Source organism: Balaenoptera physalus (assembly GCF_965194825.1).
Source record: "Balaenoptera physalus genome assembly, chromosome: 4".
Classification (NCBI taxonomy): domain Eukaryota; kingdom Metazoa; phylum Chordata; class Mammalia; order Artiodactyla; family Balaenopteridae; genus Balaenoptera; species Balaenoptera physalus.
The window spans coordinates 144,741,701-144,756,484 of NC_138891.1; the positions used below are offsets into that span (position 1 = coordinate 144,741,701).

Consider the following 14,784-nt stretch of genomic DNA (forward strand, 5'->3'; position numbering starts at 1 on the left):
ACCCATGCCCTCGGCACTGAGAGCACAGCGTCCTAACCACTGGACCGCCAGGGAAGTCCCCCCACTTAGACCTTTTGCAGTGCCTTTTCCAGTGTCCTTAGCACGAGTGAATTCCGTCCTCTGTCACAAACACGTGTTAACAGATCACCGTGTGGAATCTCCCGGGGAGACCTCCAGAAGGCCCCTCGCACTTGTAGGATGTAAGTGACCCACGCGGCATCGTTGGGCATTCTTCCTGCTCGTCCCAGAAAGGGCTGCTACCCCACCCCAGGCGGGCGCTGGCCTACAGTCTGGAGGTCGAAGGCCGCCCTCCCCCAGGACACGGCAGCAGCCAGCAGGGCGGACGCCTCTCGGCCGGGACATCCAGGTCTCCAGGGTTGGGGGAAGCAGGGGGCTGGGAGACGGACCTTGGGTCTCAGCCAACAGATGGCTCCCGGGTCCCTCAGGCCTGCAGCACCCAGAGAAGCAGGAGAGCTGGCCTCGTGCTGGGCACGCCTGGCGAGACCTGTGCTATCGGCTCCGTCCCAGCAGGAGACAGACAGAGACGCGCCCGCCCAGTCAGGAGGGGTTAATAGGGGGCCGCTCCCGGGACACAGTGGTAGCCGGTCACCAGTCAAAGGCGGCCAAGGAAGGTTTTCTTCCACGACAGCTGCTGCAGGAGGGGGAGAGCCAGGGGCACCTGAGCCCTGCTCCCCACGCCAAGGCAGGAGGCTCCGGAAGGCTGGGCGCCCCAAAGGAAGGGTGCGGGGCAGGGCTGGGGCCGCGAGGCCAGGCCACCCGGGCGCGCTAACTGGACGTGCCCGAGGCACCCTGCGGACAGGAGGCCGTGGTGCGCCCGGAGCGAGGGGCCCGGAGGGTAGGCCCTGACCTCCCCCGGGACGGGACGGGACGGGGAGAGCGTGGGGCGCGCTGAGCGTTTGCTCCCTGGTCCTCGGGGCAGCGGCTCCGGGCGGGGAGGTAAACGTCTGACGGTGAAGGGTGGAGGAGGATTTGTAACCACAAGCCGGCGAGAAACCACCCTGAGAGGGGCTCCAGGGGCCCCCGCCTATCGCCAGGCGGGGCTGGAACAGGCAGGGGTCAGCAGAGCCGGGTCGGTCTCAGTGTGGGGTTTGGACAGAGCCCTTGGTCCCAGAGTCTTTGCAGATCTCACCACCCTGCGGAAGGAGCTGTGGGACAAGGGCCGTCCTGCTAGCTGCCCCCTGGCGTGGCGCATAGGGGCACGGAGCCCCTGAAGCGGGGTCACCGGGGCTGGAGAGCAAAGGGAAGCCAACGTGCACAGAAGCTGCCGGAGGGCACTTGGGAAGGTCACGGCAGAGTGGGAAGGCGGGGAATTTCCAAGGGGAATCGCTCCACTACAGAGGAAGTCCCCCCGCAGCACGCGTGACCCGCGCTCTCACGCTCCCAGGGCTGTTCTGTGTCGCTCGCTCTAAAGGCCTGGAGCTGGGGGGGGCGGTGGTTTGGAAAGGAAGCCCCAAGATGAACTTTCGGAAGGAAAAAGAGCTGAAGTGAAAACAAAGCACCCCCAACAAAGCAACCATACAATCAAGCGTTTGAAACAGACAAAAAGATGGAAAGAATAGTGAAAAGATTGCCCATGTGCCTGTCCGTAAACCATACAGCCTCGGGCGTCCTGCCCATCCTAGCCGGAGGCCCATCCGTGGTGATTTCCGTGGGCCAGGCCGTGTTCTGGGCGCTTCACATGGGGTAACTCAAATGTCACATCAAACCAGGAGGAAACACTGACGCAGTAGGTGGCAGAGCTAGAGGGGCCGGGCCGTGGTACCCCGGGCCTGCAGCCCCTGCCTTCCACGGGATTGGTTCTCAGGACGTCACCCAGGTGAGCGGCATGGGGTCGCACTGAGGGGTCACCCTGCATTTTGCTGTCCTCCAGCGTTGCTGGGGGGACTCACGCAGGAGCTGTGGTCCAGCTTTGCTGCCGTATCATGCTTCCTTGTGTGAACATGTCAGAGTCTATTTTCCTGTTGGACTCACAGGTGCACCATTTTTGGCTGCAGTGAATCTTCCGTCCACATTTCTCTGCACTCTGGTTCTGGTGCGAGAGCCTCGGGCGTATGGGGCTGGAACGGCTACATCTAGGAGGAAGGAGGCCCTGCTTTCCCAGATCTTCCCTTTGTTCCCAACCCCCAACCATGGGTGTGCGGTCACAGGTCCACAGCGAGGGCAGGTGCTGCCCCTCCAGGGGTGCGAGGGGTCCCGTGTGGTTCAGCCTACGCCTCCCTGACCACTGGGGGGGGGGGCAGCCCCAGCACGTGCGTGTTGGCTGTGGGAGCTTCCTCTGCAGAGGTGTTGTAACTTCCCTCCCTTTTCGAATTTGTTGCTGGCCTTTTGTTTATTGATTCCTAGACTTTCTTTATGTAAGTTGGATGCACTCATTTTTTTGGCGGCGTTATTCATTACCAAAGTCTTCTCATTTCTGCTTTGTTTTTTCCCTTGATTTTTGTGTCTTTTGATGCACAGAATTTTTTTCATTGAATGGAACTGAATGTATTCATCGTTTCCTTTGTGGTTTTGGACTCTGTGTGTCTTGCTAAGAGATCCATTCCTTTCCTGAAGTCATAACTGATTCTCTCACACTCTATTTTGAAAATTGTAATGTTTAGCTTTCATTTGGAACCGAAATCCACCTGGAACTGAATTTGGGGGATGGCAAATAGAAGTAAGTATCCTATTTTATTTTACGTTTTCTGCCTGGGGAACAGGTCGCCCCAGGACCATTTGAAGATCCTGCCCTTCCCCACTGATCAGCAGGGCCCCCAGGGTCACCGCAGGCCTCCTGAGGTGACGTGCGGGGTCTGCTTCTGGGCGCTTATTTCATGCGGTTGGCCCACTGGCCCCGCGTTTCTGATGGCTGTGGCTTCACAAGAAGTCCAGGCATCTGGTAAGGCAAGCCCTTGTTTTTTATTCTCCAAATTTTTCTTGGTTATTCAACAACCTTTATTCTTCCACACAGATTTTAGAATCAGCTCCTAAGTTCTATTTAAAAACCAACAAACCCTGTTGGAACTTTCCCTGGCATTGTGAGGCTGGATTAACCCGGGAGGATGGCCGTTTCCAACACTGATTCTTCCTGTGTGTGAGTATTCTATTCCTCCTCTCATATAGTCCTCTTTCATGTCTTACAATAAAGTTTTATGATTTTTCCGTACAGATTATGCACACCTCTTGTCCATAAGTACCAGCCACCCATTGTGGGCTGTAGAGTCTTATGTGTGCCCCTGAAATCAAGCTCGCTACTTTTATTTTTGCAATTTTCTATATCCTTGCTCATTTCTACCTGCTAATCTATCATGAAGAGAAGGATATTAAAATTCCGCACAAAGTTGGCATTGTCCATTTCTCCTTGAAGTTCTATCAGTTTCTGTTTTCTATGGCTTGGTGCCTATGAAGTTACAATTGTTCCGTTTTCGTAGTGAGCTGCTTTTTGCTCTAAATCTAATCTAATGTTAATAGAGCTACATATTACTTTTCTTGCCTAGTGTATAATTTTTCCTTCCTTTTAACTTATCTGTGTCTTTATATTTTGAGGTTTGTCTCTCGTATCTGTTGTAAGCATGTAAGCAGCAGGTACTGGTCTATTTTGGTTTTAAACCAGTAAGAAAATAAATACCTTTCAACCAGTGAGCTTAAACTATGTACATGTATTTTTATTATAGACTTTATTTTTACCATCTTTTCAGCATTTTCTGTGTGTCTCTTTTCTGCTTCCTGATTAAGGTTTTTTCCCCCACTTTTCCTCTTCTACTGGTTATTTTTATTCTTTTAGGGGCTACTCCTAACATACTTTTTCTTTTTTAAAATTGTTATATTGAAGTATAGTTGATTTACAATGTTGTGTTAATTTCTGCTGTACAGCAAAGTGACTCAGTTATACATATATATACTTTCTTTTAATATTTTATTTATTTATTTTAAATATATTTATTTGTTTATTTATTTTATTTATTTATTTTTTGACTGCGTTGGGTGTTTGTTGCTGCGCGCGGGCTTTCTCTGGTTGCGATGAGCGGGGTCTACTCTTCATTGTGGTGCGCGGGCTTCTCATAGCGGTGGCTTCTCCTGTTGCAGAGCACGGGCTCTAGGCATGCGGGCTTCAGTAGTTGTGGCACGCGGGCTCAGTAGTGGTGGCTTGCGGGCTCTAGAGCACAGGCTCAGTAGTTGTGGCGCACGGGCTTAGTTGCTCCGTGGCATGTGGGATCTTCCCGGACCGGGGCTCGAACCCATGTCCCCTGCACTGGCAGGCGGATTCTTAACCACTGTGCCACCAGGGAAATCCCTATTTATTTATTTTTATTTTCATTTTTTTGGCCGCACTGCATGGCTTGCGGGATCCTAGCTCTCTGACCAGGGATTGAACCCAGGCCCTCAGCAGTGAAAGCACAGAGTCCTAAACCACTGGACCACCAGGGAATTCCCGTACATTCTTTTTTATATTCTTTTTCATTATGGTTTACCCCAAGATATTGAATATAGTTCAATACTATACAGTAGGAGCTACTGTATAGCTCCTACTGTGCTATACAGTAGGAGCTCGTTGTTTATCCATTCTATATGTAATAGTTCACATCTACCAATCCGAAACTGCCACTCCACCCCTCCCCCAGCCCCTCTCCCCCTTGGCAACTACAAATCTGTTCTCTACGTCTGTGAGTCTGTTTCTGCTTTGCAGATAAGTTCATTTGTGTCATATTTTAGGTTCCACATATAAATTATATCATATGGTATTTGTCTTTCTCTTTCTGACTTACTTCAGTTAGTATGACAATCTCTAGGTCTATCCATGTTGCTGCAAATGGCATTATTTCATTATTTTTTATGGCTGAGTAGTATTCCATTGTGCATATGTACCACATCTTCTTTATCCATTCATCTGTAGATGGACATTTAGGTTGTTTCCATTTAACATACTTTCTTAAGGTAACGAGCCCTGAGGTTCATGGGCATTTTTCACTCTCCTTCCTACCAATGCATGTGCCTAAGGCAGTGTCACATCTGTCGCTCCCCTTCCCACCCTGAATATTTTCCAGCATTTGCAGTTCTTTCTCATTTTTACCCCCAAAGTCACTGTTGCTATTTTCAGAGAGTTCCCATTTGCCTGGATTTCCCCGCATCTGCAGCTTCTGGGCTCCTCGGCCCTCTTTCATCTTAGGACCCCACCCTGGGCTCATTCTCCTCGAAACAAACCTTTGGGAACTTCCTTGAGTGGGTCCGGTGGTAGTAAACGTCTCAATTTTAGCTTTTCTGCAAATGTCTTTATCTCATCCTGGTTTTGAAATGGGAGTTTAGCTGTGCGATAATTACAAGGTATCATTGCTTTCTCTCAATATTTTAAGACATTTTCTACTTTTCTTGCCTGGAGGTCAGCGGACAGGATCTTATCGTCCCCCCCCTCACCGGTTGCTAATCCGTCCTTTCTCTCTGTCTGATCTAAAATTCTCCCCACTCTTTATCTTCACTGTCTGTAGCGGCACTAGAATATGTCTGAGCATGAATTTATTTTTATCTGGCTTGAAATTTGATTTGCCCCTTGCATCTGAGAATATAGTCTTTTATCGGTTCTAGAAATTTCTCAGCCATCATTGTGCTTCACATATTGCCTCTGTCCCATTCCCTCTCGCTTTCTCTCTGCAGCTCCAGCCAAGTGTGCTATACCTGCCTTTCTTCCCCAGGTCTCAGACCCTCTTTCCCGGGCTCCACCTCTGTGTCTCTCTGCACTGCATCACGGACATTTCTGTTCATCTGTTGGTTTGCACATTCTCTCAGCAGCCGCAGCTAATCTGCTCTCTAAACTGTCCACCGAGTCTTAAAATTTACATTTTTATCACTATGTTTTTTTAAAAGAGAAAAAACACTTCTCTTTTTCATGTAGTATCATGTTTCCACCTTGTGCTTTTTCTGTTCTTTCAACACTTGAAACATTTTGGACCCACAAAACCACGAATGGCTAAGTCCCAAGAGTCCCTGAGTTCTGGAAATACTCCTCCTCACCCAGCACACTCAGGGCCAAGCCGTTCTCCGGGGAGGTACCTCCTTTCTTTGATTATGAGGCCGTTGGCATGAGGAACGCTAAGTGACCGGAGGTGGCCGTAGCTTCATTTCTGTGCAATACTTAGTGTATCCCCCTTGGAGTACCCCCCACGTTTCCCCCAAACCAGAACCTCTAATCCAACAGGATCTAAGGTCACAGGGATGAGAAGCACACATTTTGCAAGTGGGTTTCTGGGATCGATGGTGAGAGGACCCAACCCTACCCCCCACCGTGGGTCCCCGATGGCGTATTACTGGGGAGTCTGGTTATGGGGAGACATTACTGTACATTCCGCTATTGGCTAAATACACAGACCGTGTCCTGGAGCTTAACGCCCTACCCCCGCAGTCGCTGAGCTTTGGCTCCACACGGCCATTTTCTGAGGCTGGCTGCCCTGGGGGATGGGGAACCAGTGACAGAGCAGTGGTCTCTGTGGCCACAGCTCTTCTGCTATGAAGTGAGTCCCCGACCTGAGGCTGTGATGCGTGAGGTCTCCTGACTGTGAACTCGGCACTTCAGGAACCCTTGGATAGCAGGGCGGGCCCAGGCCCTGGGGGCAGCGGAGCAAGCCCCTGGCTGGAGCTGATGTCACCTCTGGTGGTGACGACTCGCTGCCCTCTCCAGTGTGGATGGAGGTCTCCTGTCACCAATCTACCCCCAGCTGGCTGGTTGGGCTCCTTGGGAAAGAGACCACTGTCACGGGCTCAGAATCAGAGTCTTCTGCTGGCAGGCTGGACATTCGGCCACACCATCCTCGGAGAGCGGGAGGAGGAGCTGTCTCGTGCAGTGGCCAGTGAGTGAGATGCTGACACCTGCCCGATGGCCCGATGAGCCACCTGTCCACCTGTTTTTCTCTGCGATGGATGTTCTCTGTGGACGTTGGCGGGACACAAAGATCCACATGTGTTGTGCCACCCCCTTAGACCAATCCACTTTCCCTAAGGCATCCCACGGATGCCTTTCCCCCAAACCGTCTGGATCTGGTCTTCCGATTTTGCTGCTTCCAGGCAACTGAGTAGTGAGCCAAGCCATTCATCGCTGCCCAGAAGTCCTCCCATGGCATCACCTCAAGCCACCTCTCCCTCTGTCCAAAGGCACGGCACAGTGATCCCTCTAATCGCTGCCCACTGGCCTTCGGGGCCACCTGCGTGCGCTGGGGTGCAGTCGCTGTGCATGTTCCTTTGGCGCCATCATACCGGGCTGAGCCACTCATGAATCAGACCTAGGATGCTCCCTCTAGCAGCGTCTTAGGACTTAGGGGACACCCCCAAGGGGCAAGGTGTGGCTGAGAGGGAGGTGTCAGGGTGACAGAGGTGACACGAGGGGCGGGACCACGGTCTGTGTAACTTCTTCGTGCTCAGGCTTCATACCAAACATCCCATTTCCATCTTGGCACAGACGCTGTTGCACCTGCCCATCCTGTGACCCAGGGGTTTGAGAGCACCTAGCTTGGGAAGGACGGTGGTTTGGTTTGAGAGCACCTAGCTCGGGAAGGACGGTTCCAATCACATCTGACATCCCATGTTGAGGCCATCAGGAAGTACCAGGACCCAAGACCCGCTTTGCAAACAGTGTTTAGTTCCCTGATGCAGAAGGCATGACATCACTCCAGAGTCCTAGGGTCCTGGGCTGCGACGTTCCTGTGGGGCTGTTCCCGCTGCCACCAGGGAGCTGAGTTTGGTGGAAGCATCCTCGACCACCATACTGGCCGCAGAGGGCGGCCACCTGAGCTTCTCCGTGATGGCAGTGCCCCACGCTACTGCATCCCCTCTGCCTTAGTGGAGTCGGGGGGACCTCTGACCTTCCTCAGAACACTAGTCAGATGGCGGGTTCTCCAACCGCACGTGTGAATCTGCTAGAACTCTTCACCTCCTGAGCCTCCAGGCCCCTCCTCCACACTCTGCCCAGGCAGTGCTGGCATCTCCGTGTGCTACAGGGCGTCACCATGGCCATGCCCCAGGGCAGCCCGTCCACAGCACGTCGGGAGCAACCCAGACACCCCACCCAGCACGCTGGTGATCCCGAGCTCTGGGGCAGAGCGCCCAGCCCTGCAGCCTCTTCCCTACCCGGCCGTACGCTCTGCACCCCTGCCCCTACCGTCCAGCCCCCTAAGGACCACTGCCACGCGGGAGCCAGACGCTGCAGCGAAGCGAGCAGAGCCCGCGTTCCCCCGCTCAGGCTAGGCTCAGGCCTGGCCCTTGTGGCTGTTCTGGAATCAAGGACTGTTGGCAGCTGGGGGACGCCTGACTCAGGGGAGGCCCCTGCAGGTCTCCAGGGAAGGGGGAATGCTCTCCCGCATAAGGGAGACGGAGGCTGCTTTGCCGGCCCAGAGCTCGGGGCAACTTGGAGTTCACGACTGGGTGAGCTTTTCCCTCCTGAGTCTCGGGGTCCCATTCCCACCCCATGCCTTGTCCTCAGCACGGGAGACCCGTCAGAGTCGCATGGCTAGATCGCCTTGCTGCTGTGCCTCTCTCGTGATTCAGGTGACCAACCATCCCAGTGTCCCTGAGACTGTCCTGGTTCTAGCCCTGAAAGTCCCACATCCTCGGGAACAAACGCCCCGGTCACGGGCAGTCGGTCACCTGGGCCCGATTTTCTGGACAGGCCAATTACAAGTGGGGTGACTGACTGTCCAGGGACAGAACCCGAGAACCCCGCTGAGGGCCCGGCCAGTGCGCTGCCTGAAACCAGAAGCGGCCGGGACCATCGTCATTTAAACCAGGGAGACATCTCATGACTAACACTGTGTTCAGATAAGGGGAACCCGAGGACCCCCAACAGTGAGCAACAGGTGGTTTCATTTACTTTAAAACTGCCGAGTTCAGAATTCACAGACGTACAGGGGCTGAGACTGGTTAGCTCAGGAACCGAGGTTAGATTCACCGGGGGACTCGACTGTGTCCCGGGCGCAGCGTTCCTCTCACTCACAGCCTGATTTTCCAGCAAAGATTGAGAAGTCATCTGGGGACACAGACAGAGCGAAGATAATAAACACAGTGGCCTGTTTCTGGAGGGGTAACCACGTCCTGCAGCCACCCAGGGCCTTCCTGGCACCCAGCTGGCGCGTCCGTGGCCACACAACCCACTTAGGGGGTGGCCCAGACTAATGGCCACTTAAAAACGCATGACCTCGGCTCCGGCCAGGTGCTGGGTGGTGTTGGGAGGATCGATCCCTGAGGTCTCTCCCGAGGGCCCTGGAATCAGCATCTGCTCCACCTCCTGCCCACCTTCCCTTCGCCCCCCTCGGGGCAAATGCTGCCGCCCTGAGCTTTGTCACCGGCTTCTCTCATCTCGGGGGTGTCTGCCGAGTGAGCGGGTTTTCGGGTCTGCACGGGTACACGGCACCGAGACGGACGCCAGGCTGCCAGGGCTGAGGCTGCTGTTTGGCCCGTTTCCCACCCAAGTGCACCAAGAGCACCACACGCACCGTTTCCCATCCCCGCCCCCTGCGGCTCCCAGCGAGTCCCAGCCTCAGCTTAGGCTGCAGGATCTGGCTCTGGCGATCCTGCGAGGCGCCAGGGTACGGGACAGCGTGTGGACGGGGGTCGCAGCTCCCGGGCGGGGACGGAGGCTCCTCTCGGGTGGGAGCCGCCTCTGTGCGTCTCTGCTTTCACAGCGGCCCCTCTGGTCTGAGTCCAGCCTTCTCTTGCAGGACTTTGCAGTGACCAGCGCAGCCCAGAGCACCGTGCCGTCACCTCGGGGCCCCAGCGGCCACGCTCTGCGCCCAAGCCCAGCAGGTGGCGCTTTGTCTGAGTACTTAGTCATCACAGAGCACAGCCCGCTCTCGTGGCGTTAGCTGCAAGTGATAGGAACCCTAACGGTGGCCTAAACAAGGAGTGAGTCATTTGCCTGCAATGAGAACAGATCCAGGTCCGTGCTGACCTGCTCTGCAGCTTGACAAGGTCAGGGCCAGCGCGTTGTCTGTGCAGCCAACCCAGGCTGGAGGGTAGCTGGACACGTGCACGCGTGGCCTGGCAGCGTCCACGGCAGAGGCCATGACAGGCTGTGGGGTGTCAGGCGACCATCTCCCCAACGGGCACGGCCTCCCAGCACCTGTGTTCTCAGGAGGGCTGCCTGGAGGGAGTCTTAAGAGCCCAAAGCCCCCTAGGCTGAACCTCCACTGGTGGAAGTGAGTCCTGAGCAAACTGGCTGGCGAGGAATTTGGGAAGTGAGGGGCCCGTGGGGCCAGGACCCTCCAGTGAGTGACAGCAGGAAGTGACAGCTGCCTGCGAAAGGCTGGGTGCAGCAGTTGCCGTGGTTACCATACATCCTCTGCCAGGGACACAAGGGCTGCGCCTCTGAGGAAGGGGCCTGCCTGCTTTTAAAGACAGTCCTTAAGACATCGCTTTATTATAAAGAACCTCAAACCCACCCAGTTTTATTGAGTGGGATGTCTGTCTGCGTGTAAAGTTCAGATGAGAAAAATCACTCCATTTCGAGGAGGGTTCTTTTTTTTTTTTTTTTTTAATTTTATTTATTTATTTATTTATTTATGGCTGTGTTGGGTCTTCGTTTCTGTGCGAGGGCTTTCTCTAGCTGCGGCGAGCGGGGGCCACTCTTCATCGCGGTGCGCGGGCCTCTCACTGTCGCGGCCTCTCTTGTTGCGGAGCACAGGCTCCAGACGCGCAGGCTCAGTAATTGTGGCTCACGGGCCTAATTGCTCCGAGGCATGTGGGATCTTCCCAGACCAGGGCTTGAACCCGTGTCCCCTGCATTGGCAGGCGGATTCTCAACGACTGCGCCACTAGGGAAGCCCTTGAGGAGGGTTCTTAAATGAGAGGAAAGGTTAAATACAGTCGATCCACTTTTTCTGAGTAGTTAATGCACTCGCCCTATAACCCAGCACGCATGGAGAGGTCCCAGTCTCCCAGGGCCTGTCTGCCCGTGTCTCCTGCCCCTACTCCCTGACAGGCAGGCCCGGCGGCCACACCTCCTCCGAGCAGCTGGCGGTAGGATCCAGTGGTGCTAAAGGCCCTGCCATTTTGATGGACACGCCAGTCCACACCCATGGAAGTGGCGGCATTTCCCCCTTCCACCAGCATTGCATGTGAGGCCAGTTTCCCACCCTGTCACCCATTCAGTGTGTTGTCAGACTGGATTTTTGCCAGTTTGATGGGTGTGAGATAACAGAAAATTTATATTGAGCTCTGTCCTGGGTTCATGGAACAGAGCTCCTGAAACCCTTGTCAATTCCCCAGTGACAAGAGCAACAGGAACATCTTTTGTCCTAATGAGGTGACTCTGGGTGGCTCCTGGGTGGGGGCAGGTCATCAGAAAGACCAAGCCAGGATGAGGACCTTGGAATTTTCAGCCCTGCCTCCCATCCTCTTGAGGAAGGAGGGGGCTGGAAATGGAGTTAGTAATCGGTTACACCGATGTGAGGAAGGCTCCTAAAATCCCACTAGTGTGGGTTTGGAGAGCTTCCAATTTGGTGGACACATCCACATAATTGGAGAGTAATGCACCCCAACTCCCCGGGGACAGAAGCCCCTGCACTCAGGACCCTCCCAGACCTCGCCCTGTGTATCTCTTCATCTGGGTTTTCATCTGTGTCCTTTATCGTATCCTTTAATAAACTGGTAAATGAAAATAAGTGTTTCCCTGAGTTCTGTGAGCCACTCTAGCAAATTATTTGGACCCAGGAGGGGGTCACGGAAACTTTCAATTGGTGGCCAAGTTGGGCAAAAGCTATGGGTAACCTGAGGACCTACTTCTTACAAACTGGCATGGGGGTGATTCATGTCTTCACCTCTTTTTATTGGGTTATTCTTTTTCTTCTTGATTTGTAGGAGCTCTTTATATATTATATATTAGGAAGATTAGCCCTTTATGATATACGTTACCATTTTTTTTCCAGCTTGTCTTTTATCTTTTGACTTTGCTTATGATATTTTTTCCCAGGCATATGTTTTTATTATTACCCAAATTCATCAATCTTTTATTTTTTGGTCTCTGGATTTTGACACCTATTAGAAAGGCCTTCTTCACTCCAGGGTCATAAAGAAATTTGTTGTGTTTTCTTCTAATGATTTCGTGGTTTCACTTTCTACATGTACATTTTAAAAAATTCATTCATTCATTTTTGGCTGCATTTGTTCTTTGTTGTTGCACACAGGTTTTCTCTAGTTGTGGCGAGCGGGGGCTCCTCTTTGTTGCGGTGCATGGGCTTCTCATTGCAGTGGCTTCTCTTGTTGTGGAGCACGGGCTCTAGGCAGGCAGGCTTCAGCAGTTGTGGCACACGGGCTCAGTAGTTGTGGCACACGGGCTCAGTAGTTGTGGCTCACGGGCCCTAGAGCACAGGCTCAGTGGTTGTGGCACGCGGGCTTAGTTGCTCCATGGCATGTGGGATCTTCCTGGACCAGGGATCAAATGGAATCCCTGGCAGATTCTTAACCATTGCACCACCAAGGAAGTCCCTTCTACATGTAAATTTTTGATCTCCCTGAGGTGAGGATTTAATCTGATCTTTTTCTACTTGGGTACTTAGTTGTCCCAACATAATGTATTAAATGTCTGTCTATTTGATGACTCTTTTTCAAATATCTGATAAGCCTCCCAGAAGCTCTATAAGATTGGTATTGATTCCATTTGATAAATAGATCCAAAATGATACAATGGAGGTAAGAGCTATTTTATCAGTGGTTGGGATTCAATTAGATACATGTATGTAAATCCCTTAGCACCCAGTAACTGCTAATAGATGGTATTTTTAAAAATCACTGCACTCAGTGAGAATCACTCTGAGACACAGAATCAGCCTGGGTGGTGTGGTGGCCACAGGGCAGCAGGCAGATAAATGAACAGGAAAGTCTTCTTGCTTGTGTTGTTGCACTAATTCGGCCCCATTGCTGAAAATAGTTATAAAAAGAACAGAAGTACAATCTATACTTCTTTATTCAGTGCCTCTCAGTCTCTCCTTATACTTCCAAATGATTTTCATTTAAGTCCATTTTTTTACCTTTTGATTTGAAATTCCAACTTTATCACATACTAAATCCCCATATGTATTTGGGTCTATTTCCGACTTTCTAATTTTGTTCCACTGCTCTGTGGGTAGCACATAGTCCCTTGCACTCGTTTTAGTTATTAAGGCTTCGTGGAATGCTTTACAAGGGTGCTTTAGGGTTTGCTCATTACTCTTCTTTACAGGGTTTTCCTGGCTCTCCTCTTTTGTTTAGTTTTCATATCATTTTTTTGAAATCAGCTTTTCTAGAAGCAGAGAAACAAGCTTGTTGGTACTTTTAATTATAAGGCTTGCATTAAATTTAGACGTCAATTTAGGGAGAATTGGCATATCCACGATGTTGAGTTGTCCCAGCCAAGAGCATGCAAGTCAACTTTGGGGTATTTGAAGGTTTTTCTCATACATATTTCACACATTCCTTGTTACAGGTATTCACAGATACTTTAACTTTTTTGTTGTTGTTGCTATTGTGAGGTTCTCTCTCCCATATCTTCTATACGGTACACACACACACACACACACACACATACACAATCTGCCGATCACTATAGACATATATGAAGTCTACTGTATATTAACACAATATTAATTAATTTTAATATATTATTAATTTTAATATATTTTAATTTATTTTGGGGGGGCTTTTTTTTTTAACTTGCTCCAGTTTATTTTATTTTATTCTTTTGTCTGCGTTGGGTCTTCGTTGCTGTGCGCGGGCTCTAGGTGCGCGGGCTTCAGTAGTTGTGGCACGTGGGCTCAGTAGTTGTGGCTTGCAGGCTCTAGAGTGCAGGCTCAGTAGTTGTGGAGCACAGGTTTAGCCATTCTGCGGCATGTGGGATCTTCCCGGACCCGGGCTCGAACTCATGTCCCCTGCATTGGCAGGTGGACTCTTAACCACTGCACCACCAGGGAAGCCCTTATTTTAATTTTAAAAGAAATCTGCTAAACTCTCTTATTATTCGTGCTCATTTAAAATGGATTCTTTATTGAATCTGATTTCCAAAATAGTGATCGTTTTTATGCCTCTAATTTCTTTCTCTTGCCTGATGGCGCTGATGATGGGTATCTAGTTCAGTGTTACACAGGGGTAATGGTATTGGGGATTCCTGTCTTGTTTCTGACTTCAATGGGAATAAGTCCAGAGTCTCCTCATTACGTACAGTGCTGAGTTTGGGGCTGGTATTTATATGAGTATAATGTTATACATGTTGCTAAGTTAAGGAAGAATCTATCAATTCCTATCTTATGAAGCATTTTTTTTTTTAAATTCAAGAATGATGAATTTGGGAAATGCTTTTTCTGAATTAATAGAGATAATCATAAGGGTTTTATCCTGAAATCTATTAATATGATGGATTATATGAATAAATTTTCTAATATTAACTTGCCTTTTCACTTTTGCTTCGAACTCTACTTGGTAATAGATTATTTTTTAAGAGTTGATGGATCGGACTTCCCTGGTGGCAGAGTGGTTACGAGTGCCTGCCAATGCAGGGGACACAGGTTCGAACACTGGTCGGGGAGGATCCCACGTGCCGCGGAGCAACTAAGCCTGTGCGCCACAACTACTGAGCCTGCGCTCTAGAGCCTGCGAGCCACAACTACTGAGCCTGCGTGCCACAACTACTGAAGCCCGTGCGCCACAACTACTGAGCCTGCGTGCCACAACTACTGAAGCCTGCGCACCTAGAGCCTGTGCTCCGCAACAAGAGAAGCCACCACAATGAGAAGCCCGCACACTGCAATGAAGAGTGGCCCCCGCTAGCCCCAACTA

The 14,784-nt window shown here is 51.3% G+C and overlaps 1 protein-coding gene and 1 long non-coding RNA gene across 2 annotated transcripts in view; one reads left to right on the top strand and one right to left on the bottom strand.

Annotated features, from left to right (window-relative positions):
- The window catches only part of AGPAT3 (1-acylglycerol-3-phosphate O-acyltransferase 3), a 98,870-nt gene extending 95,704 nt beyond the window's left edge, over window positions 1-3,166 (top strand). Inside the window, exon 9 of the mRNA XM_082459892.1 lies at window positions 2,972-3,166. Within this exon, the coding sequence (XP_082316018.1) occupies window positions 2,972-3,082 (111 nt within the window). The 3' untranslated portion in view covers window positions 3,083-3,166. The remainder of the gene's footprint in view (window positions 1-2,971) is intronic.
- Window positions 3,167-8,827: 5,661 nt separating this feature from the next.
- Window positions 8,828-9,908, bottom strand: LOC309659530. Its single transcript, XR_014262866.1, has 2 exons — window positions 9,474-9,908; window positions 8,828-9,007 (listed from the first exon to the last, which is right to left on the bottom strand). It is a non-coding gene; the product is annotated as an uncharacterized lncRNA (long non-coding RNA).
- Between the last annotated feature and the right edge of the window lie 4,876 nt (window positions 9,909-14,784).